Source organism: Sebastes umbrosus, chromosome 7 (assembly GCF_015220745.1).
Source record: "Sebastes umbrosus isolate fSebUmb1 chromosome 7, fSebUmb1.pri, whole genome shotgun sequence".
Taxonomy (NCBI): domain Eukaryota; kingdom Metazoa; phylum Chordata; class Actinopteri; order Perciformes; family Sebastidae; genus Sebastes; species Sebastes umbrosus.
In genome coordinates, this window is record NC_051275.1 from 22,113,950 (window position 1) to 22,138,931 (window position 24,982).

Consider the following 24,982-nt stretch of genomic DNA (forward strand, 5'->3'; position numbering starts at 1 on the left):
ACTCAGGGATTGTCTCCCTTTTTGTCATATGTCAACTCTCCTTTTCTGTGATTGGTAGATGGGGAGGATGAGAAGCCACCCCTCCCCCCTCGCTCTGCCTCCACGTCCACTCCCCCTGGACCAGACACACCCACAGACAGGTACAAAGTCTATACGAGGTCTCTCTTTATTGTGTCCAGTTGTCAATAATAATAATATATAAGCGCTGGGAAATCACAAACCACTCGCAGACCATGTAATACTCACACACACACAGCTGCAACACACACACACAACCACACACACAGAGGAAGGATGTTGCTTCACTGTGAATGTGATTATGTCAGCGTCGCTCACCAAAATAGCAATCAGCGGTATCAGTGATTGTATAACTAACAAACACTGTTCCTCATTCACTTTTACTGTCACCTAGGGCTGACCCGAATGCTTCGAAGCTTCGACCGTTGCCATGGTATTCGATCTACAAATCGCTATTTTTGAATCCTTCGTTTTTTCTTTTTTTAAAGTATGTAATAATAATGTATAAATCCCCAAATAGCCCATGAAATAAGGAATAATCCCACAACATTATTCATTATTCATAGTCAACATTGATTATTATTAATTATTCTCAGACGGATATTGCTGTTAGTTGTGTGTAGAGGTGCGTGTGTGTACAGTAGTGCGGCATCGGCGCTGTCCTGGGCACTGAAACGGGGGAGATGGAGACAGACAGACAGAAGAACATGTCAGCCTAACACGCCTTGCTGCTCCGCGAAGCTTCGAATACCTCTAAACATTTCTCGACGAAGCTTCGAAGCCCAAGAAATGTTATTCAGGACAGCCCTACTGTCATATGACATACACATCATGCAGTAAACATTGTTATACATTAATTTCAAACACTCTCTCACACTCACATGTTCATTAACAGACACGCACACGCATATTAATAACCTCCGCTCTGCCTGTGTGCTCCCCTCTGTTTGCATAAAGAAGGAAAACCACATCCTGTTGAAAACCACGTTGGTCACGGATGATGCACAGCTTTGATGAAGTGTTTTTTTGAACACGCAGATGTGTGTTTTGCTTAGATGTGTGTATCTTAATGAACAAAGATTAGTGCCTTCATTAAGACTACAAGTGAAGCGAGTTAGGTGACTGAATTCATCATTTTGATATTTCTGTTGCAGTTAAAAGTTACTATAGTTTAATGTAACTAACTAATGAACTAAAGGTAGAATTTTTTCAAATAGATGAAAGAGTGAATGAGTGTGTTGCAGTGAACTTTGTCACAGTTTCAACTGAAGGTGAAATGAAGCAACATCCTCCTTTCCGTCACGGTGGTCCTCATTTATCAAGTTGCCATGGAAATCAGCCGCGATCCTTCCCACGCATGATTCATTAAATTCTCCTAAATGAGTGCAAAAGACATCATAGATCAGAAACAGTCAGTCAGCTCTCTGTGTTAGAGGAAGTGTGTGATTCTAAATATCCTGACTGCACAGATGCAGTCGCTGCAGCCTTGCTGCTGTGACAGTTCTCTATTTTCTGACACAATTTACAATTTACCAGCAATTGTGATACTCATTGGTATCAGCTGAAAGTCTAAAGATCTATGCATGACTTATGGCAGTAATAGCATAAAGGTAATAGAATACAGCAGGTAAATTATGTGCATGTAGTGAAGATGGTTAGAAATACCATAGACCGTGACGTCACTCATAGGTTTCTGAAGAGCCGTTGTGAAGCTCAAAGTGGGTGGCTCTGGCCGTCACCATCTTGACAGTGACATCACAGCCTAACACTCATGGCTAATCCAAAAATGGGCAAAGATGTAGGTCGTTGATGTAGCTGAGGTGGGCCTGGGTGACGCAGCAGAGCAGACAGCTAGCGGCTTGCGCCCTGTACGGCACCCACCTGTCACTCAAAGCGGCCACGCCCTCAATAATGCCGAACCTTAAGCCTTAATATAATTAAAATGTGTGAGTTATATAAATATGATGCTGTAGGTGTTGTCATGAATGGGGAAAATAGAAATCGTTTTTTGTATCAGGCTGTAAACGGACAAGTCGGACATTTCAACATGGGGGTTTATAGGGATTGACTCACTTTTGGAGCCAGCCTTAAGTGGCCGTTGGAAGAACTGCAGTTTTTGGCACTTTCTCATTGGCTTCATTTCTCAACACTGGAAGTGGCCACTTGATAAATATTCATTGGTCATTTGAATTTGTTTTAGTGCTCCAGCAGCTAATGGCCTGAGCACCATCTCCCACGAGTACCTGAAGGGCAGCTATGCTCTGGACCTGGAGGCAGTCAAACAGGGAGCCTGCTCCCTCCCTCACCTCAACAAGACACTAGTGGCCTCCTGCAAACGCCTCAACGGGTAAGAAGGCAACACCAGCACATCTGTAGACACACATACTCCACAGACACATACTCTCTTGTCCATGCATATTCTCCACACAAAGCTGTTCTTTCATATATGTGCGTGTCACTGTATCGTAAAAATATCCCAGCACGCAGAGCTGCCTGCTTCAACTCCTGTGTTGCTTTGGTCACAGGAATACGTGTTGCTCATTCCAACACTGTGATAAACCACAGAAAATAAACTTGAATTATAAACGGGCTTGGATTTAATATATGTAACAAATATAACTGAATCACATGGTTATTAATCATCTGTAATGCCTCTATACATGGATCTAAATGAAGTAAGTTGTGGATCTCTCTTTCTATTTCCCCGAATAGGGAAGTGGATAAGGTTCTGTCTGGTCTGGAGATCCTGTCAAAGGTCTTTGATCAGCAGAGTGCTTTCATGGTCTCCAAGATGATCCAACAGGTAAGCCTCTGTGTTTGTGTATGTGTTCAAGCTTAGTTAAAATGTCTCTCCGTCGTGCTGCTTTCTATGACTAACAACTGGACTGTGGCAGTATTTAAGCACTATTCTGCTATACAGTTTAATATGTATGTAAAGTATGTAGGCCTCTCACCACCAATCTGTAGATTGTCAAATGTAAATAGAAGCAATCTGCATTTGTATCCAAGCTGTGAGACAATATTTATGGAGAGTTGGCCGTTTTTAAACCTCAACAAGGAATGCTTCCTCCAGCGTACAGCCAAAACGTTTCCCACACTTCCAAAACAGCCACTTCTCTGTTCTCTTTAACAATTACAGCATTTGTTGTAATTCACATCAGGTATTGCTGACTTCGAGCGTTATGTGTGTCACCCGAGGATATGAATCAGTTTCACAGATGAATGAATATGTGACGTAATGTGCTTAAGTAACAAGTCAGTACTTCTGTTTTGCTAACTAGTAACACAGAGCAGCCAATCAGAATACATGATTCAGTAACAAGTTCATGACGCAACAGAGAAAGAGAGTTATTGGAGGGGGACTCTTATTGGCTTTAACACATAGAAGGACCTATGACATGCATAGAGTAGTCTCGCTATGAGGCGGTCACATACTGTACGCACCCTGACACACAAGTGGGTGTCATTTTTCTCCAGGGTCTTCTCGGGACAGCTGAGGTAGGTCACACTGCAGTCATACATACTGTTGTTGAAATAATATATCACAAGGAAACACTCGCACAGAGTAGTTTGTGTTTGTCTTTGTAGGCTATATATGAGCGTGTGGGGATGTCTTATTTTTCCAATAGTTGTGTAATCGTTGTCTTAATAATCTTCCTCCTTTAAAAACCAGGTTGTTGCATCTTTATCCTTAAAAACCTAAATTGTGAAGCTTTCACACAATTGCAGCAAACCATAACAGATCTCATCCTTTCTTGTCTTACTTACATCTCGTCCTTTTACAGCTTACATGGGTCTAACTGTTGTCGTTTGTTCCTCCATCAGTCGGTGAATCAGGGTGGAGACCAGGAGTTGGAGAACCTTGTGACCAAGCTGGCAATTCTCAAAGACCTGTTGTCCTCCATAGAGAAGAAGGTACGCACGTGTATGCAGTCATGTGTAGGCATGCACCCTCGCACATGATCACACACACGCACGCACACACACACACACACAGACAGCTGCTAGTTGGAGGTGGTTAGTTTAGATAACCCTCCCTGTATGATGGATCGTCTGTCCAAAAGCCCCGCTGGCTGCATGCTTAGCCCAGCATGATGACTCCGGGCTGGTGTGTGTGTGTGTGTGTCAAAGTGAGAGAGCGACTTTGTTCTTACAACCCTTTAAAACGTATTAAGGTGTGCCATGTAATTCATAACAGGAAACTTATTAAAGCTAAGTTCTTTTGTTGTTTTCTTTGCCATGCCTAACAGGATTTTTCTAGCACAATATACCTCACCAGCAATTAGACTTTTTGCTTTTATCTCTAATTTAAAAGTACAGTTTGACCAGCTCTGTCATGTTAATAGGTGACACTGTTTCTACTTGGACTTGTGAGGAGGGGCTTTCACTGCCTGGGAAGGAAATGGCCTCAGTGCAATCAGGCTGCATGTCTTAACTCATGTGATGTCACTGGCTCCACCTTCTCTGCTCCTCTTAGATCACATCCAGGAAATGGGAAACTGTTTCCTTGTTGACACCAACACTAGAGCTGAAAACAATACATTGTTTCTGTGTATGTCTTTTCCCTTGTGTGTTTGTGTATTTGTGTTCTCTCATTTCCCTCTTTAATTTTTTACTTGTTCTTTCTTTTAAGTGTTGTTGCTCTCTCCTCTCTCTCTTTGTCCCCTCAGGCTCTGAAAGCTCTCCAGGACATGAGTTTGTCCTCTCCGTGCTCCCTTCCTCCTCTCTCCATGCGTCACAGCAAAGCCATCCCTGTGCAGGCCTTCGAGGTACGGCTGCCCACACACCACCTACAAACTCATAAATACACACACATTTTATTCATGGTTGTCACTCTACAGGGTGATTTGAGCTCAGTATTATGGCAGTAGTGATGATGTCATCTGTACCTAGCTTTGAACTTTCCAGGAAATGCATCAACTAGAAACTGAAACTATTTTTTTTCCCTCTATCAGGGAAGGGTGACACGAGAAATGCATTTCAGCAATTATCAAAGTACACCCATACTTATTAAGACACTCATTTTTCTTAAAGCCAAATTGCCCCAATGGAACATTCAAGCTCTACTCCACTCTATTGCCAATTTAGGTATGCACGTTTTAATCAAAATCTTAAATCTTTCACATTTCCTGTTTTATGACAGGAATAGGAAGCTCAGGAAAATATTGTTTTATTACTTTGTGGTGATTTTAGTCCTGAGATCTGTAGTAGAATGCTGAAACTCCTCCAGATTTGATTTATTAATGGTACAGTATGTAGGATTTGGCAGCATCCAGCAGTGTGGTTGCAGATTGCAACCAGCTGAATACTCCTCCGCTCACCCATCCCTTTCCAAGACTGCAGGTAACGTAAAAACATGAAAGGCTCTCTCTAGAGCCAGTGTTTGGTTAGTCCGTTCTGGACTACTATTGAAACATGGTTGAGCAAGAGGACCCGCTCCCTATGTAGATACGAAGGGCTCATTCTAAGCTAACGAAAACAAAACGATTCTTACTTTCAGGTGATTATAAAATAATAAAAAACGTAGTTATGAATAGTATATTCCATGTCTGCTAATAGATCCCCCAAAATACTACACACTGTACCTTTAACTGCAACTATCGAGGATTGGTGGTTTCGTTTCACAGAGGACAGACTGAACCTGAATTACAATAAAACAGGGTGTGAAGTCATATATTCCTCAACACACAGCAGGAGGTTTGTCAGCAGAATTGATGTGAGCCTACAAGAATGTGTGTAATGCACTTCCTGCGACATCATCAGTGGCTTTGTAGTAGTGTATGGTATTTGTCACTTTTTGAATCATAGTCCCACGCACAATGAGTACGCAAGTAAATGTGTATAACTGACATTTGTTCTATTGGTCATGAGATCATTGTTTTATTTAGGTAAAGAGGGATGATTTTCAGTAGGAACATGTGGGGAAAAGGGGGAGACGGAGAAGGAAGAAGAGGTGAATGATTTAAAATATTAGCTGTCAGCCAAGTCTGCATCCTCTGTGGCGACCTCCTTTCAGCAGCTTCCTGTTGCACAGGAACAGAAATGTTGTTACAATTGAGGTTTAAGATTTGGCACCTGATTTGCCCACTGACACACAAACAGACCCCATCAAGCTTTTACATGATATAACTTTGAATAAATTGTGTTTGCTCATCAAAATTCCTGCTTTTAGATCTCTAATCTAGCTGGCTACATATAACTCACTTAGATGTAACACTCTGTTAATGCCATAAAAGCAGCAAGCTTGTTTTGTATGTGTTAACAATCAGAGGGAGAGAGTGCAGACAAGTCCACTACTTTCACTTTGGAGACCCCTGGTGGTGTTGATGTATGATTTTGAAAGTAGAGCGCTCTGTGGACACATAAACCATTTATAAATGCACTACAAGCACCTCCAGTGTCTGTGAGTTTGTGTGTTTTTAATCCTCCTCTGATCCAATTCAGGTGAAGCTAGATGTTTACCTGGCAGAGCTGACGAAGATAGGAAAGAGTCAGAAGTACACTCTATCTGTGGACGTGGAGGGAGGACGACTAGTCGTGATGAAGAAGGTGAAGGACAGCCAAGAGGACTGGACCACCTTCACACATGACAAAAGTGAGAATTACACAAACACTCCAGTTACAATGACCCCAGTATCTTCTGAACTGTGAAATGGGTAATCGGTGTTTTCCCCAGGAAATTATTCAGCAGAAATCTCTTTAACAGAAGGAGTAAGCCACCCAGATTGTGACATATCTCTTCTGTCTTGTGATCAATTTAGTTTGTAGACCCTAAACAATAGCCATAATCATTACGTGTGTGGTATATTCTGTTGAAATAGTACCTGTACTCTTTTACCTGATGGTTAATGTGTTATATCCTCCGGGTATATTCATTTTTTTATGATGTTATTGGCAGTGGTATATGGGAGGTGATCTGTATTTTGAGCAAGATGGTCGTCCTCACACTGTGGCAAACCCTGAATAGGGCAAGAGATGCAATGTATTTAATGTTATTGATGGTGTCTGTTTGAGATGCAGTTGAGGTAAAAGACATAAAGAAAGATATACGAGGATTTCTATGCTATTTCCTTTTTTTATGCCTTTTCATTGTTCTCCTTCCTTAACTTTAAACTGCTCAATCTATTCCTTGACCTTGCTTTTCCTCCTGGCCTTTCCCTCCGTCTCTCTCCCTATCTCTGACCTTCTGTCTCCTGTCTTATTTGTCTGTCTCAGTCCGTCAGCTGATCAAGTCTCAGCGGGTGCAGAATAAACTGGGCATTGTTTTTGAGAAGGAGAAGGACAAGAGCCAGAGGAAAGACTTCATCTTTGCTAGTGCCAAGGTCTGCACACACGCACACACTCACTCTCACACTGCCTCAAGCATAAATTTGTAAATGTTAAGAAAGCGGTTAAGTACTCAAACATAGAAACACATTTATATTCAAACTGACAAGGAAGCACTCTCACGTATCTCTTTTATTTGTATATTCATAATCAGACGAAGGAAACTAAGAGCCAAGATGTGGCTCAGAGATCCACACACAAATCTCATCTATGATTTCAGTTTCCACTGACACTCTACGTTTGCTATTTTTGTAAAATAGAGAGTTGTCTGCCCTCAGTGCTGTAAATGAGGGAGCTGTTAAGGAATAAACTCATACACATTCAAAATATACTCACAATGATTGTTAGTCAGCTTTTAAGTGCTGCTACTTAAAAACAAGGTGCCCTTTTGTGGCAACTTCCAATGACTGCTGTGTGTGTGTGTGTGTGTGTGTGTGTGTGTGTGTGTGTGTGTGTGTTTCAGAAGCGGGAGGCATTTTGCCAGCTGCTGCAGCTGATGAAGAACAAACATTCCAACCAAGACGAGCCAGACATGATTTCCATCTTCATAGGCACCTGGAATATGGGTTAGACACACACACTGGAGCTGCAACAATTACTAATCGATTAGCCGATCGACAGGAAATGATTCACCAACTATTTTGATAATTGATTAATCGTTAAAGTAATTTTTCATACAAATATGTCAGAAAATGCTCTTTTCAGCCTCTCAGATATGGAGAATTCCTACCTTTCTCTGTTTTATATCATATTAATCACTATTTTCTGACATTTTATAGACCAATCGATTAATCTAGAAAATAATCGTCAGATTAATCAATAATGAATAATCATTAGTTGCAGCCCTTAATGTCTTTAGATTAATTTTTCTTCTCAGCATAACCTACGTTAATAGCAACACACACTGACATATCGTATATTTTCATATGTTGCACTGATAAATAATACAAACGTGTGTATTTCCAGAGCTTGACATTAGTATTTTTGAAGAGAATGTAACATTTTGTTCTTTGTAGGCTCAGTACCTGCGCCTAAGTCTCAGGCCTCATGGGTGTTGTGCCGTGGCCTCGGGAAGACTCTAGACGAGATGACGGTCACCATCCCTCATGACCTCTATGTGTTTGGAAGCCAAGAAAACTCTGTGTGTGATCGGGAGTGGGTGGAGTCACTACGTGCCATGTTGAAAGAACAGACAGAGCTGGATTATAAACCGGTGAGGAAATAGGCAAGATTTGAGAAAACATCACATTCATTGATTGCAGTATTTGTGTTCGCTCACACCTACCAAGCATTGAAGTCATGAGGGGGCTGTGAAGAAGAAGTGCAGGTGATATGTTTGAGGTAAAACTGAAGATGAAGAAAGAAACGGTTTCAAACTGTCTGCTGTTGTTATTGGTTGTAGATCGCAGTGCAAACTCTGTGGAACATAAAGATCGCTGTGTTGGTGAAACCTGAACACGAGAACCGGATCAGCCACGTGGGGATGTCCAGTGTCAAGACGGGCATCGCCAACACACTGGGTAACCACGACACTCAGTATTCAGTCTTTATTCTTCCTTCACATGCTTCACTTCTTGGTCACAATCTAGAGGGAAGTATGAACGATGGAATAACAACAACGAACACTGACTTTTTCTGTTAACAAAGGGGCAGTTAAAGGGGTTGTTTATGACTGCAACTCTTGTGGTCACCTTCAAAAATGTGACTTTAATTAAGAAGAAAACAAGTGGTTGAAATATCATGGCATTCGTTAAAACTCTGAAAACTGTAAAAGTAAGAGAATGAAACTAGATACTGTATTTTCATAGCAGTGTGTCTTGACATTTTAGTGTGATTCGTTTTCACACCCGGATCAGGATTTTTTTTTCAGTAACGTAATGTTTGTCAGTCAATTACTGTTAATATTTAGTTTGTATGTTTGTTTTAGGTAACAAAGGAGCTGTGGGTGTGTCCTTTATGTTCAACGGGACATCTTTCGGCTTTGTGAACTGTCACTTAACATCAGGGAATGAGAAGATTGCCAGGTACCTACTGCAGTCCTACACACACACACACATTATTTATGGCTATTTTAGTTCAGGGTCTTGTACCTTTTTTTTGTGATAACATTTTTTATTTTTCAATGCTTGATGTTAGATTGATTAGCAAAATAATCAGCATTTACATACATCTGTAGTACTGGACATGGATAAATTTAACATAAGTATACAAATATGGTATTCATTTTTTTTTATCCACGTATATTATGTACGTATATCTGTGTATATCTTATTTGCCCCTCCAGTCTTAAAAATATCCCCCCCCAGATGGCACACATGGGTAAGACAACCAAAAATAAATAAATAAAATTAAATAAAATTAAAAAAAACTGAAAAATGGAAAAGTGAAATATATTTATATATATATATATATACATACCGGTGTATATAAAGAAACAAGGCTTAAATATCTAACAATACATAAATAAATTAAATAAATAAAAAATTAAATAATAATATTTTTTTGTATATATTTTTTAATTATAATATTTTTCTTTATTACATAAAGGTAAAAATAAGACCATATGTTGCTAATGGTATAACATTGCAATTTTACTTTGTGGTGGATATACTCTTACAGTGCGTCAGAAAACATCACAGACACACACACGACACACATTACTCACACTCGTTTACCTCTTATTACCTGTGACACATCATGTGACCCTTGACTCCTACAGGAGGAACCAGAACTACCTAGATATCCTCCGCCTGCTGTCACTAGGAGACAAACAGCTGAGCTCCTTCGACATCTCGCTGCGCTTCACACACCTCTTTTGGCTGGGAGACCTCAACTACAGGCTGGATATGGACATACAGGTGAAGCAGATACACATGCACAGAATGATGAAATGCAGCAGATAATATATGGATGACACCTCATTTCTTTTGTGTCTGTGTGCAGGAGATTTTAAACTACATTAACAGGAAGGAGTTTGAGCCCCTGCTGAAGGTGGACCAGCTCAACCTGGAGAGGGAGAAGAACAAAGTCTTTCTACGCTTTGGTTAGTATGCCTGTGTTTCTACCAGACTTCTGTCTTACAGTGCTGTTTACCTCCTGTCTCTGTGCATAATGGAGTAGATATTGGAAGTGTTGGAAGACTCAAAATCAGCCTTTTGTCATTGTGAGAAACTGTGAGAGCTTTGTCTTGCACTCCCATCATGTGAGATCTACTTTAAATACAACCTATTGACTGGGAAATGTACTCTCATCAGCCACTGTGTATCACAAATACTATATTGTATGTCAACACAAGCAGAAAAGAGCAGTCTGTGAACATGTATATTCATGTTTTAATACAATCAGTCAGCTCTGCTTACAAAGAGTGTGCTCTTTCTGCAGAACAAATGCAGTAAATGTATCTATCTATGTCACTACTACAATGCAAAATACAAAGGGAGAGAGAGAGTTTGTCTTTTGTCCTAGCAATCGTCCGTTTGCTTCAGAATTATACTAACATCTCAAATGAATGTGTTAATTCGATTTATTGAATTTATAAAATGCTACGCTGATGCTACGGGCCTTTCCACTCACAATTGAACGTGTACCTACTTGTTTGCAGGGGAGGAAGAGATCTCATTCCCACCCACCTACCGTTATGAACGTGGCTCAAGGGACACATATGTCTGGCAGAAGCAGAAGGCCACAGGGGTAAGTTGTTCACTAACTCAACAACATCACAGATAGACTTCCTCTCGCACATTTCTGACCTCTAATAACTCTGCTGTGTCTTTTACTTTTCTTTCTGTCTCAGATGAGGACTAATGTCCCATCCTGGTGTGACAGGATCCTGTGGAAGTCGTACCCAGAAACACACATTGTCTGCAACTCCTATGGTGAGACCATCAGCAGGAAATCATTCAACTCACATTTGTTTCAATTCAGAGGTCCATGTTCAGTAATTTCAACAACTGGGTATAGTGGTTGATTTCACCTAAACATCGTAAACCTCTATATATAGTTTATAATGCAATTAATATGATGAGAGTTAAGCGTAAGCTCTTTTGTTTTTCAGGCTGTACAGATGATATCGTGACCAGTGATCATTCCCCTGTGTTTGGTACCTTCGAGGTGGGGGTGACCTCCCAGTTTGTCTCTAAGAAAGGTAAAAGTGGATTTAAAAGTTAAATTCTTCAGAAAATACTTATTTAATTCCCTTAGTTTATTTCCTCTTCCTGTCAATCGCTCGATCGTCTCTCTTCCCTCTGTTCTTGCTCTTTCTTAGGCTGGGGATAGACAACATGATTTGGTCATTACAGCTCAAAATAGAGCGGACTCTGTGCATGTTTTAGGAACTTAATGATGATTTGTATGTTTTCCTGCTGAAATGTAGACAGTCTGTGACGTACTCCTGTAGTCTGGTCAATGACTCAGCTGAACAGAGACCAGAAATAGGCCAGACAGAAAAACAAATACAGCCATATTACTCATTCTCCATGTTCATTCAGACTTTGTTCTCAGTTTGGCAGAAGTAGAGCATCACAGCTCATGTTTTAAAGTTAATGAAACTGAATGTCAGTTATTAAGTGCGTAATATTTCATGTCTTTACGTATTCACTTTCACTTTTGAATATGCTATTCTGCACCACCTACTCAGATCTTCCTTCTCTTCCTCCACCCCCCCCACCCATCCCTCCTGGCCACCTGTTTCTGTGTAGGTCTGCCAAAGTCCTCAGAGCAGGCCTATATTGAGTTCGAGAGCATCGAGGCCATAGTGAAGACGGCGAGCAGAACCAAGTTCTTCATCGAATTCTACTCCACTTGTCTGGAAGGTGAGAAGAACACGCTGCACCTTTGCAGCAACTCATCCACCAGGAGTTACAGCACAGACAGGGTTTCTGTAACACCAAGTGGATGTAATAAAAACTGTATCTGCTTCTTCTTTTCGTGTCTTTCTCCCTCCCTCCCTATCTCAGGCAGTCAGTATACCTTTAAGCTTGAATCCATTTTTTGACCTGTGCTGCATCCCCACCTCCTGTCCACCGTGTACTTTTGAATGAAATGCAATAGAAACATCTTCCTTCTCTCCTTCCCACCTCTCCTTCCCACCTCGTTCCCTTTGTCCTCTCTCCCCTCCACTCTGCCCCGCATTTCTCTCTCTCTGTCGCTCATCTGTAGAGTTTAAGAAGAGCTACGAGAACGACAGTCAGAGCAGCGACAACGTCAACTTCCTGCGTGTGGGCTGGTCCAACAAGCAGCTAACGACGCTCAAACCTCTGCTCTCAGAGATCGAGTACCTGCAGGACCAACATCTGCTGCTGACCGTGAAATCACTGGATGGATATGAGTCCTACGGTATAAAGAGAGTGTGTGTATTTGTGGTGCGGCCGTGCAGTTCTTACTTTTAGTCTGACAAACAAGTATGTGTGTGTTTATCCCTTCTAGGAGAGTGTGTGTTGGCTCTGAAGTCTATGATTGGCAGCACAGCACAGCAGTTCCACACCTACCTGTCCCACCGTGGCGAGGAAACAGGAAATATCAGGGGGTCCATGAGGGTCAGAGTCCCGTCCGAAAGAATGGGAACCAGGGAGAGACTCTACGGTAATGCTCTGCATACGTAAATGCATGATGATAGTCTGGTGTGCTGTGTAGACAGACAGGGAACTTGAGAAGGAGAGTTAAACAGGCACCAATCAAAAAGGAATCTGTATTTCTTCACAGAGAAGAGGGAAGATGTAAATGAAGCAGTTGGGACAAATTAAAGGACTTTTAAGCATCAAGAGTCTGCAAATGATGCGTGTGTGACATTTGTCTCGTGTTTAATTTAACTTCTATTTTTATTGTTGTATTTCAGAGTGGATCAGTGTGGACAAGGATGAGACGGGTGGACCTAAAGGGAAATCCACTTTGGTATCCAGAGTGGGACATGAATACGTCAAGTCTGTACACTTTACTCTTTTACTCTTTTAATTTTGCACTTAAAGTAGGTTTATAGTAAAATGCAAAAAGCTGAATGTTTTATGAAAATTTGCACACATCCTTCAGAGGAGGTTATTTTACACACCACATTTTGCTGCTCTGTATATATTGACATTATATTGGATAACCCCATAATCCAAGATAAAATGGAAAAACAATATTGTGGACCAATGGAGAGATTATGTTTTGCTTGAGTCCCCTTTACAATAGTAGTTTGAAAACATTCATATTCTTTCTCCTAACTTTCCATCAATCGACATACATGTTAATACATCAGAAATACCATCATCGTGTTGTATTTAAAAAAGAATCACCTAATGATAATAATCATTTACCTGATGAAGACCCAGTATGACTGAAATGTTACGTTTTGGGAGCTTTAATCTAGTGTGTTGATACTTTCCATTTTTCCCTTTATTGAATCCAATATTTTGCACCTTTCACCTTTCGGATTCTTTTATTTTGTCCCACCTGCTGACTTGTTATGATGTGCTCTCGCTGCAGGCCGTCTGTGGTCCGTAAACAGCTTGGAGAGCTGGGAAAAGTCAGTGAGGAGGGAGAAAGGAGCAGCAAGGAGGAAACTGCTGCTAGGTACTGACCCATTTATGTAGTTTATATGCATTGACCAGCAAATACACATATTCAAGTTAAGCACACGCAACCACTCAGATACATTTTTGATGTGGAAAGATAAACAGAGCATTTTTATACAACAAAAAGCAGAAACCATGAAACATAAATCGGTAAGCCATCAAACAACCTGTTATGTTTTTGTGCGTATTGTGAAGGCCCAAACAGGAAGCACCGGACGGCGACCCATCCATCTGCAAGAACAGCTATAATAACCCCGCCTACTACATCCTGGAGGGCGTTCCCAACCAGTCGGCAGCTGCTCTTTCGCCTGAGCTTCTTCCGTCTCCTACCTCCGCAAACCCCCAGGTAGCTAAACCTCCTCCTCCCTCAGCTGGAGCTCGAACCAAACCCCCCTATGTGGCCTCAGTGCCCTCTCACCCACGCAGACCCATGACGGGGCACCCGGTCCGCGCTATTAGCGAGGAAGGCTCCTCAGAGGACGATGGCGGTGCCTGTGTGGCAGGAGCGCAGGGGGGTGGTGTCGTAACAACAGTCGGAAGCACTCTAAATCGACCCCCTCCTGACTTCCCCCCTCCTCCTCTCCCTAAGGGAGCCCTGGAGATGGTCGCAGAGGCCCCCTTCTCCAAACCTCGCCCTCTTTACCCAGACCTAGCCGAGGTCAGGATCCCAGCAGCCGGTCCTGCTGCCCCTCTGGCCCTCGGAGAGGGTTTCAGACGAGGTGGAGGAGGAGGAGGAGGAGGACAGGGGGTGTTGGACGACCAGTCGTGTTCTGTGCTTCAGATGGCAAAGACACTGAGTGAGAGTGAGTTTTCTGGGCAGCCTCCACGCGCTCCGTCTGCACCGCCACCTCTTAGAGGGCAGCCGATGGGTTTAGGTCTGGACGCCTGCCGCACCTTCCCACCCAGGAAGGCCATCACAGAGAGTATCGCAGAGGACATGCCTGAGGAGGTGAGCAGTTCATTTAAATTCACATTCAGTTCAGCGGCTCATTCAAGGGTATTCTTAATTTATTTTTTACTTGTTTGGGTTGTTATGTCTTTCAGGCCATCCCAGTTTAGTATGTTTTCTCACAGACACAGAAGCTCTCTTCAACTTGGACTAACCCACCTACTTAACTATTTCATAGCATTTTCATAAAGCCTCTATTGTTCATACAGCCATCTGTACGATTTTACCATCTGGATCCCTTTTCTCCAATATTTTAATCTAAGTTTTAGCGCTTCCTTCTTGGTGTGAAGGAAAATAAAGCCCATCCCAAGCTAGCATATTGTATCTTTTATTGTACAGGCGTACGTTTTGTGGGAGCAGTGACAAGCTGTGATGTTCCTACAGCAGTTTTTAGTTGATCCTGTGTTTCATTTCCCCTGCGCAGGCACTCTGGGGCAGCAGTAGCTCGTCTTTGTCTGTTGGGGAATCCTCAGTGGGAGAGTGGCTTGGGAGACTGGGACTGGAGAGGTATGAGCAGGGTCTTCTACACAACGGCTGGGACGACCTGGAGTTCCTCAGGTACACACACTCAAAACACTCAAGCATGTTGACGTTCATGCTCTGGTGCATGCTTTACCAAAGACAACAAAATCTCCAACTTGTTGAGTCTGTGTGGGATTAAATGATTAATCTCTGTTTCCATTCTTTTAAGTAAATCATTATTGTTAAATAATCATAATGTTTTTTTCCAGTGACATCACAGAGGAGGACCTGGAGGAGGCGGGAGTGCTCGACCCCGCCCACAAGCGAATCCTGCTGGAGAGCCTCAGGCAGCAGCAGCAGCCGCCGAAATAAACTGTTTAAAACTGGTCTACGACTGGTCCAAACTGGCCTGGTACCACACCAGGTCCCAACAGGCCAAATCTCAGCTGAACTGAACTGAACTGAACTGAACTGAGCTGGAACGTGCCAATTGATGCCGGACTGTGCCTTCTGAGAGAAATTGCACTTCTATTTGTACTTTCAACAAAACACTTGTAGAACCACCATCTTTTTTCACATGTACTGTATGTGTGTTGTCGTTGTCGTAGAGGTGGCCTTATTTAATGAGAATCATTTCAGTCCTTCAAGCGTCACTACATAACAAGCCTCATCTTAAAAAGCTAGTGAGAAGATGCAGGGTGAGATAATATAGTTTTTCTGGCCAGACAGAATTGGAGATATGACTCACGTGTAGAGCAGCTGATGCTGTACCATCACTTCTGACCTGCAGCTTCAAGCTCGTGTTAAAGTTTTTCTTTCTTTGTCCTGAGAAACTTTATCTGAGAAGTTTAACACTCCTCAGATATGGGGAACGTTCAAGTTTAAGCAAAATGAAAAGAGGGCTTTTTGTGGGAAACCAAAGCCTTGAAATCACACTGCACTACTGTGTTTTGCAGTTCAGACTCTTTTAACAACAACGTGTTCTTGTCTCTCCACTAATGGTCAAATTAGGGGAAACTATGTGGGAATTGTTAGAGAGCACTCAAGGGTAATGTCAGCCCACAGCTCGGGAACGCCCTTGCTTTCTGTGACGGAGGCGTCTTTACAGGAAGTGGTGACAGGAGAGGAGCTAGCCCTGACTCATGTCAGGCTAAAGCGAGCTCAACTAGCATTTCTCCAGTTTTGTATTTTTGTCATGAAGTTCGGGCCACTGTTGTTTAAATGGTGGCAATTAATGTCTCAGTGTCTCTGCATATATTTATGGTTTTATGTTTGTTTTTTTAAGGATAAAGGGAATATGGAGCAAATCAACCAAACAGGTCCCAGTGGAGCTGAAAGTGCATATTTCACCTTGGTACAGCATTTAACTGACTGTGTTAGACATCAGTACTGCTGGTGTGTGATCTGTTTGCACTCAACACTGACATTTCAGATTTTTTTCCTAACAATTGCAGATTGTGACAAGTTGATTACAACTTACAAGTAACCTTAAACGTTCACAAATGACACATGCAGCATACCGATTCTTGGAACAATCAGTTTTCGGTTGATTGATTAAGAAAATCAAGTAGATAAGGCAATAAAATCCCAAGTATACATGAGGTAATAAATGCTGTACCAAAGTGAAGTTTCACTCTGAAAGTTTTCCCCAGCACATTTCTCATGATCACACTGTCTGCGAGGACATTAAATTCCAATTTACAGAAGAAGGCAAATCTTATTTTAGCATCCCATAACCGAGGTGTGATGGGCTTTATGTCGCATCTTTCGCTCATTTTAAATCATGTAAATGGAGCAGTGTTCAGGGAATTGGTTAACATAGCTAAATAGATTAACTAATTGTTCTACTGAAGATTTACTAAGCCATTTTATCGTCATTGTCTTGGAGAAACCATTTGTCACCAAAACATTTGTTTTCCTGTAATACAGTTTAGAGATCTTGCTGATTTTATTTGATTCTTTTATAACATTACTAGCCCAGTTTTAGACATGTTTTATACTCGTGGGAGAAGATGTCACCTCTCATGATGCATTGAAAAGAAGTAACGTCAGGTTTCTGCAGGACACAGATGGTTTGATGGCTGTTGTTGTTCCCTGATGTAACCAGCAGGTGTTGCTGCTACTCCATAAACCTCATCAGTAGGTTTGTTGCTGACTGTGGAAAACTTTGGGAAAATAAGAGTTTGTTTATATATATTGTTCTTGAGCAGTTAAGAATCAGAGAGTTAACTTACCTGTTAGTGTTCAGAAAGCCTTTATTTGTTCTTAACTTAAATCCTGCCTCCTCTTCTTAGATGCCAAACAATTAAGCCAGTTTATAGTTGTTTTAAGAGATGCAGATGTTGCCTCAAATGTAGAACTCTAAAACTCTCAGTGAATGTGTCGTAGCACTTACATTCATGTGTGTTTCTCCTCCTAATTTTCCAAAAGCATCCTTGAATTATGTTGCTCACATGCAACCTTAGCCTGTTATGTGTTGTACAATTTGTCTAATTTTCTAACAGCCAAATAATCACAATGCAGACAATGTGGATCTGCCGTTCAGACGTGTTAGAGCTCTTTTTAAGCCATTTTGGCCTCGCAGTGTTCTCGGTTATGTGTGTGTTTGAGTGTGAGTGTGTGTGTGTTTGTATATGTGTGCATGAGTGAAAAAGAGACCATTGTTGTCTTCTCTGAAACACTCCGTTTTATCTTTTTTCCTTCATGTAGTCGCCTCTTTTGATTATGTTAAGTTAATGTAAGTTTATGTACTTGTTTTTTTCAATTAAAATCTAATATCTTTCCTTATTTTCTACATTCGCTCATTCTCTTTTTGTTGTCATCTGCAGGGAAAGCTGAGAGGATGAGACAGTTTTGGTGCGTGAGCTGTAGACCTGCCTCGTTAAAGGAAAGGGAAAAAAGTGTACGGTAAAATGAAAATAGTCATTTAAGTTTTTATTTAACTATGATTTCAGGAGCTCATAACCCCCCAGTGTTCATGAAAACCGCGTTGTTAGTTTCTGAACGTCAACACACTCTGTTACACACAAGAAACCAGATCATTAAACGTGTCACGTAGTGCTTCCATAATGTAGATTTATTAGAATATTCAGAGTAGTGCTATAACTTCTCATTCACTAGAGCTTCTGTCGATTCATAGTTTTCATGGACGTCTGTGAGACAGATGCTCCGCAATGAAATAAATCTGTAAAGCAACATGAGAGAAATAAACAAAAAAAGGCTACCTAATATTTATATTACTAATTACGGAATTTACAGTCACAAAATTTCATGGAGCAGTTCAAAGAAATTGTGGGTTTCCTCACTGACATAATAAAGAATATTAATAAATACATTTTTTGAGTAGATTTCTGGACTCCTTAAAAAGTCAGCTCTGAAATCAGTCTTGTTTCAGTGATTTGCTACAAAATGAAATAGAGATGATACACAAGCAATTTCGCAAGGTGAGAGAAAGTACAAACAGCTGCTTTTTTTGTCTTTTTGCAACAACAAAAAAAGATGGAACAAAATCAGGGTATTAATGGACACAAAGTAGAAAACTCCAGTAGCTGTCTGCATCTCTCTCTCTCTCTCTAAATCGCCAACATTTGACCAGCTTGCGTTGCATTTCTGAGAAAGATCGTCCCTTATTTGTTGGCTGTCGGAGAGTTAATGAAAAAACTGATGAGAGAGTCAGAGTGGGATGATGAGTTGTTAGTCCGCCAGAGTTCACACAAGCAACAAACTCATTTGATCCCATCAGTCCAGCAAGGAGAATCATCCAAAAACTCTTCAGTCAGGGACGAAAGTGAGAAACCAGTTGTAGTACCATGATACCAACAGTACAAGTCAGTTATAATTAGATTGACAGATTTGTAGGTTACACTCTGCTCTGTGTATTACTACATCTTTTCACCTCTCTCCACCCAGAGAACAGGGCAGGAGACTGCAGGAGCCGTCTATACTTTCCCTTTGCTGAGTTTTAACAAAGTGCCCCCTTGTTTGATAGAGAAAGGCATGATGGGACAGAGAGAGTGAAGGGATGGGACCATAAAGCCTGAGAGGAGGAGTAGGGGAGTCAGGACTTGCTACAGTAAAGAAGGAGGAGGTGGAGAAAGGGATGAACTGGGGAGGTGTCTGGTCTGGACCCGGCTGCTCTAATTGGATTTTGGGGTGCTCGGCAAAGAGATTTAGTTTAGGGGGGGGACCCTGTTCTCTTCTTTTGGGAGTCTGTGTGTCAGGGGGAGCTTTAGAGGAAGTTGTGCTTGAGGGTAGAAGTTTGTTTGTTTAGTTTCCCCAGCAGAGACTGGAGCGTGATGTTTAGATTTCTGCTTTAAACTCGTACCTGACCGCCATGCTCATCAGAGCCGCTGGGGAACTGTTGCAATGCAGTCCGGAGAGTGTGGGAATGTGAGTTTAGAAGAGACTGTGTATGCATATCTGATGTGTTTATCAGTCAAAGCATGTTCTGATTCAGCTACACACAAACATCCTTTTAGTGTTGCATCATTAAATAGAAGTGTTTAGTTTTATCTGAGGAACAGTGACTTCTTGTCAACAGATTTGAGGGTGAAAGTGAAGAGTTTGAGTCATTGCATGAAGGAAACTGACCATGTCCGGAGCTTTGCAGGTGCAGTTGCATCATATTTTGGGGGTGAGAGATGTTGACCTTTGACTTTATTATCTGAGCTTTGAATCAGTTTTGACAGCAGACTACACCAGTGAATTCAGCGTTATAATGGGTAAGTCCTGACTCTCTCTCAACAACAAACTCCTCACTGTTCCAGCAGACAGCACAATGTTTATTTCTCTTCCTCTGTGCTTCAGAACAGGTTCGTCTTGATGGCGGGGTTGGGTTTTCTGTGGAAGGAGGACAGGACTCCGGCAAAGGGCCCGGTCATACTGTCCGCCGGCTGCCAGGCCTTCAGAATCTCCTGAGTCTGGGCAGCAGGCTGGGCCACGGCCGGGTTGGACGGCCCCAGGTTGGACCAGCTGGGCGGCTTCAGCCCCTGGAGGACCGGAGAGCTGGAGGTGTTGACGTAGCCGCTGTTGATAGGAGCCGGGCTTGGGCTCAGGCTGGCAGGGCTGCCCAAGTTCCCGTTGGCCGAGCCCGGCAGGGAGGCCGTGCTGTCGGGCGTGGGGCTGCAAGTGGACTCTTTGGACTCATCATCATCTGATGAAGATCTCAGCTCTCCGCCCTTCTTCCCTCCAGAGCTACTGCTGGAGCTGCTGCCCGTGGTGCCACCAGAGTTGTTGGCTTTGGAGTTGGCTGCACGCTCCTGCTTACGAAACTTGGCACGCCTGTTCTGAAACCACACCTGTTAAAACACAAACAGACAGGTAACATTAATACATGAGTAAAGACACAGCATATGGAATAGAATAGAATAGAAAGCTTTATTGTCATTGCATTAAATATAACGAGATTCACAGTTTGCCACTTCTGGTCAGTGCTTTAAAACAAATACTTGACAAGACTAAACGAGACAGATAAAACATATAACAGGTAAAACACACACAGTTATAAAGCAAATAAAATAGGTAAAGTAGATGTAATAAATAAATATAAACAGAAGTGTTACACTAGATGTATAAAATATAAAAATAGATGTAATGTAAACAGAGGTAATTGCACTTGTAAAACAGGTAGGGTAGATGTAATAAATGGTAGTTGCACTTGAGGTGTATATTGCATCAACGATATATTGCACAGACAAATGTATTTTACATTCAGTGTATTAATATTACCCAGATTTATTGTTTGTTCAGTGTCCGTATGGCTCAGGGAAAGAAACTGTTAGCGAGTTTCTTTCCCTGTCAAATAACAATCATAATATCACACAGAAGTAAATGATCCTTGGATGAAGTTGTGCTTGGTGTGTTCTGAAGCTTTATTCATGAAAGCAGAGGTATAAAGCCTGTTCCTCTCACCTGTACCCTCGCCTCGGTCAGGTCTATCTTCAGAGCCAGCTCCTCTCGGGTGTAGATGTCCGGATAGTGCGTCTCTGCAAAGACCCTCTCCAGCTCCTTCAGCTGGGAGCTGGTGAAGGTGGTCCTGATGCGCCTCTGCTTCCTCTTCTCGTTCAGGCCAGAGGGGTCCGAGAAGAACTTGTAAGGGACTGTGAGGGGGAAATAAATCTGATTAGTTAGTGGTCGAACATTTAAAATGGTCTGAATCATTTTAGAATTAGAATTTTGAATCTATTAACTTATTTGTTGATTTAATTTAATTTTGTTGTGTGTGTTTTTTTGTTTGTTTTGTTGTTGTTGTTGTTTTTAACTCTACTCTTTCTTTTTGTCATTATTATTTTTTTTATTTCTCTTCTTGGTTTTGCTTTGCTTTTGAATGTTGAGGTTGTTTTTTCTCTAAGTGTACTTGATGGGTTTGTCTGTAAAGCTCATCTACTTAAAAGTTGGTTTATAGACTGTTGTAATTACAAACAGTGGATTGCTTATATATGAAAACAGACTTGAAAAAAGGGAAAAAATAAAGTATAAAATAAATAAATAAAATGGTTTGAATCAGCAGAGGCCATGGATTAGAAGTGGAGAGGCCGTGCGTAAATGGAGAGGCTGTGCGTAAATGAGTCGGATTTTCAAAATAAAACATCAATTAACAGCTGGCTGTATTTGTACAGTAGTTAATGTTAATGTTTGTGGAAGGCGGATTAATTTATTGATAAATTGATTAAATTGTTGTCAGGGCCAATGAGACTATATGATAAGATTGTAGGTGGAAGGCCTATAACAGGCCAAATTTATAAAAACAAATTTAAAAAAAAACTGAAAAAACAAATGTATACATTTACATTTTATTCTAGTTAGCCTAAAAACATGTTTCTGTTTTATTATGTTTATTGAGAGTTTTTTTGCATGTGAAGAAAAATTATTTAGCCTCAAATTAGTCACAGCCTTAAAACTAGGCTAATATAATTGGGCTGATTATTTATCGAATTCATACAATGTTTTACAATAAAAGCCTACATTTATAATAAAGTGTACCTTAATCAGTATAAACACAATGTCAGTTTGCAACTAAAATGTATTTAGGTTATTTTTTTTATTTACATGTCGGTGTATTTGTAAGCCTGTCCAAATTAGAAACTCAATCAGAAAGGAGCAGATCTTCACTGCTTTAAGAAAATAAAACGAACAAAATGGACATTTAGTTTAAAATCATAAATTAAATTTAAATTTAAGAATTATAATTGCAGGCAAATGAATAATTGCAAACCCAAATAATTTGTCTGTTAGGTGGGCCTATATGGCCAACAGGTGTGTGTGTGTGTGTGTGTGTGTGTGTGTGTGATACATCAAGGTTGATTTCGATTTTTTTTTTTAGACGACGTATTATTATTATTATTATTATTATTTAGCCTATATAAAAGTGTTCTGATTTAGGCTATTGTAGATTGACGCCTGCATATAAGATATTGTCCAAATTAGTAGGCTATAGAAATATAAATGTTCACTTTTCAAAGTCATCATTAAAAAATGTAATAACATAAATATGTAATTTGTTTTACATTGATTGATTGATTTGGCATGCAGATGTCTCTCTATAAATTGTTTTAGCAGTGATTTAATTCTAAATCAGGAATGAAGTTCAGTATAAGATAAAAATCCATGTAAAACCATTTAGGCCTTAAACTGGGTCATCAATAACGAAAAGTAGAGCTGAAAATTACACATTTTCTTTTTTTCACCTGTTTTTAAAATGTCTTATAGAAACTTTGAGTCGCAACTCAAGACAGAGAAAATGACGGAGACGACTAAATGTAGGCCTGTAAGCTTATATAACCTTCACCTGTTTTACAAGTGCAATGTTACATTACATCTATTTTTATATTTTATACTTCTAGTGTAACAATTCTGTTTATATTAATTTATTACATCTACTTTACCGGTTTTATCTGCTTTATAACTGTGTGTGTTTTACCTGTTATATGTTTTATCTGCCTCGTTTAGTCTTGTCAAGTATTTGTTTTAAAGCACTGCCCAGAAATGGCAAACTGTGAATCTCGTTGTATTTAATACGATGACAATGAAGCGTTCTATTCTATTCTATTCTATTCTATTCTGTTCTTTCCTCGCTGTTTTATACACCTATAATGACCAACATCCTATAAAGTAACCTTTCTTTATGTCCCTGCAGACTTTGAGAAGAAGAAGAAGAAACCAGAGGGCTACACTGTAAACAATTGCTGTTAATTTACAGCAGGATTTCAACAGTATTAACCTGTTATTGCTAAAAACAGTGCTTTACTGTTAATACAAAAGAAAACCTGTTAAATTACGCTCAAAGGTCGTTTTTTAACTGAACTATAATGCATTCTTAAAAAACATCACTTTACTGCTGATCAACTGTCTAAAGTATCATCACTAACAGTTTCATGCAGTATTTTTTTAATTCTGGGACCTGATCTGTACATGTGAGGCTTGTACATTGTACATGATTGTAAAATCAGTGAATTAGCTTTATTGTTCTTCACTCACATGTTGTTCTGGTTTGCATTCTGTGCTTGTAGCCAACTATAGACAGACATTTTGGGGAAAAGTGTCAACAAGTCTATTATAGCCTTTTTCCTAACAAGTGCCTTTAATTGTATTTAGTGTGACTATTCCTGTGTCTGTAACCTGCTAAGTCTATTCATCTAGGCAAAAAAATAATGTTTATTGAAATGTATGTAAAAAAATAAATAGTGCATTAAAACAAATCAGTAAGATAATGTAAAAGAAAGGTGAAAAAAACAGCTATATAATGTATCTTAAACAGTAAATTAACTTTAAAATACTGTGAAATTAATTAAAAAAAACAGTATTTTTCATTAACAGTACAAAGCTGTAAATTTCAGCGACAGTATAATAATGTTAATTTTACAGTAACATAAAGGCAACCCTGCTGCCAGTTCTTTACTGTTATTTTAGTGTGTGTGTGTGTTTTACCTGAGGAGTAAGGAGTGGGCTGGTGCTCCCTCAGGGCTCCCAGGGTGCAGCTGGCCGTGCTGAGAGGAGTGCATCCCGGGTTGGAGAACGGTCCGCTCCGGATCGGGTTGTACTGGAAGGAGCTGGCCTGGCTGCAGGAGCTGAAGTCCGCGTAGGCCGACGCTTCCATGGCCGCCATGCAGGAGTCATAGGAGTTCAGGTAGGAGTAATCCATCTTATACATGTGGAGAGGAGCCGGTTGCAAACACACCGGGGCTGCAAACACAAAGAGGTGAACTCTGAGCAAGAGAGAGCAGAGAGAAGAGATGCTCGGGTGTGTCTTCAGCAGCCTTGTGTTGGAGGAGATGGAGTGAATAATGTTCAAACCAGTCAGAGTTGGTGCGTCTCCCAAGTATCTCCAAATATTGGTTTGTCTATTCAAAACTCCTCTCAGTATTTCACTGTGATGCGTCTGTTTTTTTGGTGTTTTCTTGGTAAATAATCCAGATGTTTTCTCTCTTCTCTTCTGGTTGTCTCTCCTTCCTCGCGCTCCGCTCCGTGTGACAGCGCGCTGCGGCTCGCGCGGTGTTTATAATAAACTTGTGCAGAGCGCGAGACAATAGCGAGGCGGTGGTCTAGTTTCCATGACAATGCCACCAGTGAGTGAGCGTGGACACCCCCGCCTCCCACCGCTCGCGATGCACCGCCCACGCGCTCCACTGCACAGCATCGCGAGCTCGCAGGTGTCAGCAGAGTTAAAATAGTCAGAATA

The 24,982-nt window shown here is 41.0% G+C and overlaps 2 protein-coding genes across 2 annotated transcripts in view; one reads left to right on the forward strand and one right to left on the reverse strand.

Moving 5' to 3' along the window:
• The window catches only part of inppl1a (inositol polyphosphate phosphatase-like 1a), a 28,835-nt gene extending 10,731 nt beyond the window's left edge, over window positions 1–18,104 (forward strand). Inside the window, exons 4-27 of the mRNA XM_037775426.1 lie at window positions 59–140; window positions 2,219–2,365; window positions 2,731–2,821; window positions 3,844–3,933; window positions 4,689–4,787; window positions 6,463–6,613; window positions 7,234–7,340; window positions 7,808–7,910; window positions 8,361–8,557; window positions 8,747–8,864; window positions 9,272–9,368; window positions 10,064–10,202; window positions 10,288–10,387; window positions 10,946–11,034; window positions 11,138–11,219; window positions 11,399–11,488; window positions 12,042–12,155; window positions 12,502–12,678; window positions 12,769–12,924; window positions 13,178–13,262; window positions 13,807–13,893; window positions 14,091–14,844; window positions 15,269–15,402; window positions 15,576–18,104. Of these exons, the coding sequence (XP_037631354.1) occupies window positions 59–140; window positions 2,219–2,365; window positions 2,731–2,821; window positions 3,844–3,933; window positions 4,689–4,787; window positions 6,463–6,613; window positions 7,234–7,340; window positions 7,808–7,910; window positions 8,361–8,557; window positions 8,747–8,864; window positions 9,272–9,368; window positions 10,064–10,202; window positions 10,288–10,387; window positions 10,946–11,034; window positions 11,138–11,219; window positions 11,399–11,488; window positions 12,042–12,155; window positions 12,502–12,678; window positions 12,769–12,924; window positions 13,178–13,262; window positions 13,807–13,893; window positions 14,091–14,844; window positions 15,269–15,402; window positions 15,576–15,678 (3,392 nt within the window). The 3' untranslated portion in view covers window positions 15,679–18,104. The remainder of the gene's footprint in view (window positions 1–58; window positions 141–2,218; window positions 2,366–2,730; window positions 2,822–3,843; window positions 3,934–4,688; window positions 4,788–6,462; window positions 6,614–7,233; window positions 7,341–7,807; window positions 7,911–8,360; window positions 8,558–8,746; window positions 8,865–9,271; window positions 9,369–10,063; window positions 10,203–10,287; window positions 10,388–10,945; window positions 11,035–11,137; window positions 11,220–11,398; window positions 11,489–12,041; window positions 12,156–12,501; window positions 12,679–12,768; window positions 12,925–13,177; window positions 13,263–13,806; window positions 13,894–14,090; window positions 14,845–15,268; window positions 15,403–15,575) is intronic.
• A 1,827-nt stretch (window positions 18,105–19,931) lies between these two features.
• On the reverse strand, window positions 19,932–24,982 carry phox2a (paired like homeobox 2A). The gene is made up of 3 exons (XM_037775427.1): window positions 24,232–24,982; window positions 21,217–21,404; window positions 19,932–20,603 (listed from the first exon to the last, which is right to left on the reverse strand). The coding sequence occupies exons 1-3, from the start codon at window positions 24,452–24,454 to the stop codon at window positions 20,109–20,111; spliced, it is 906 nt and encodes a 301-aa protein (XP_037631355.1). The 5' UTR covers window positions 24,455–24,982; the 3' UTR covers window positions 19,932–20,108.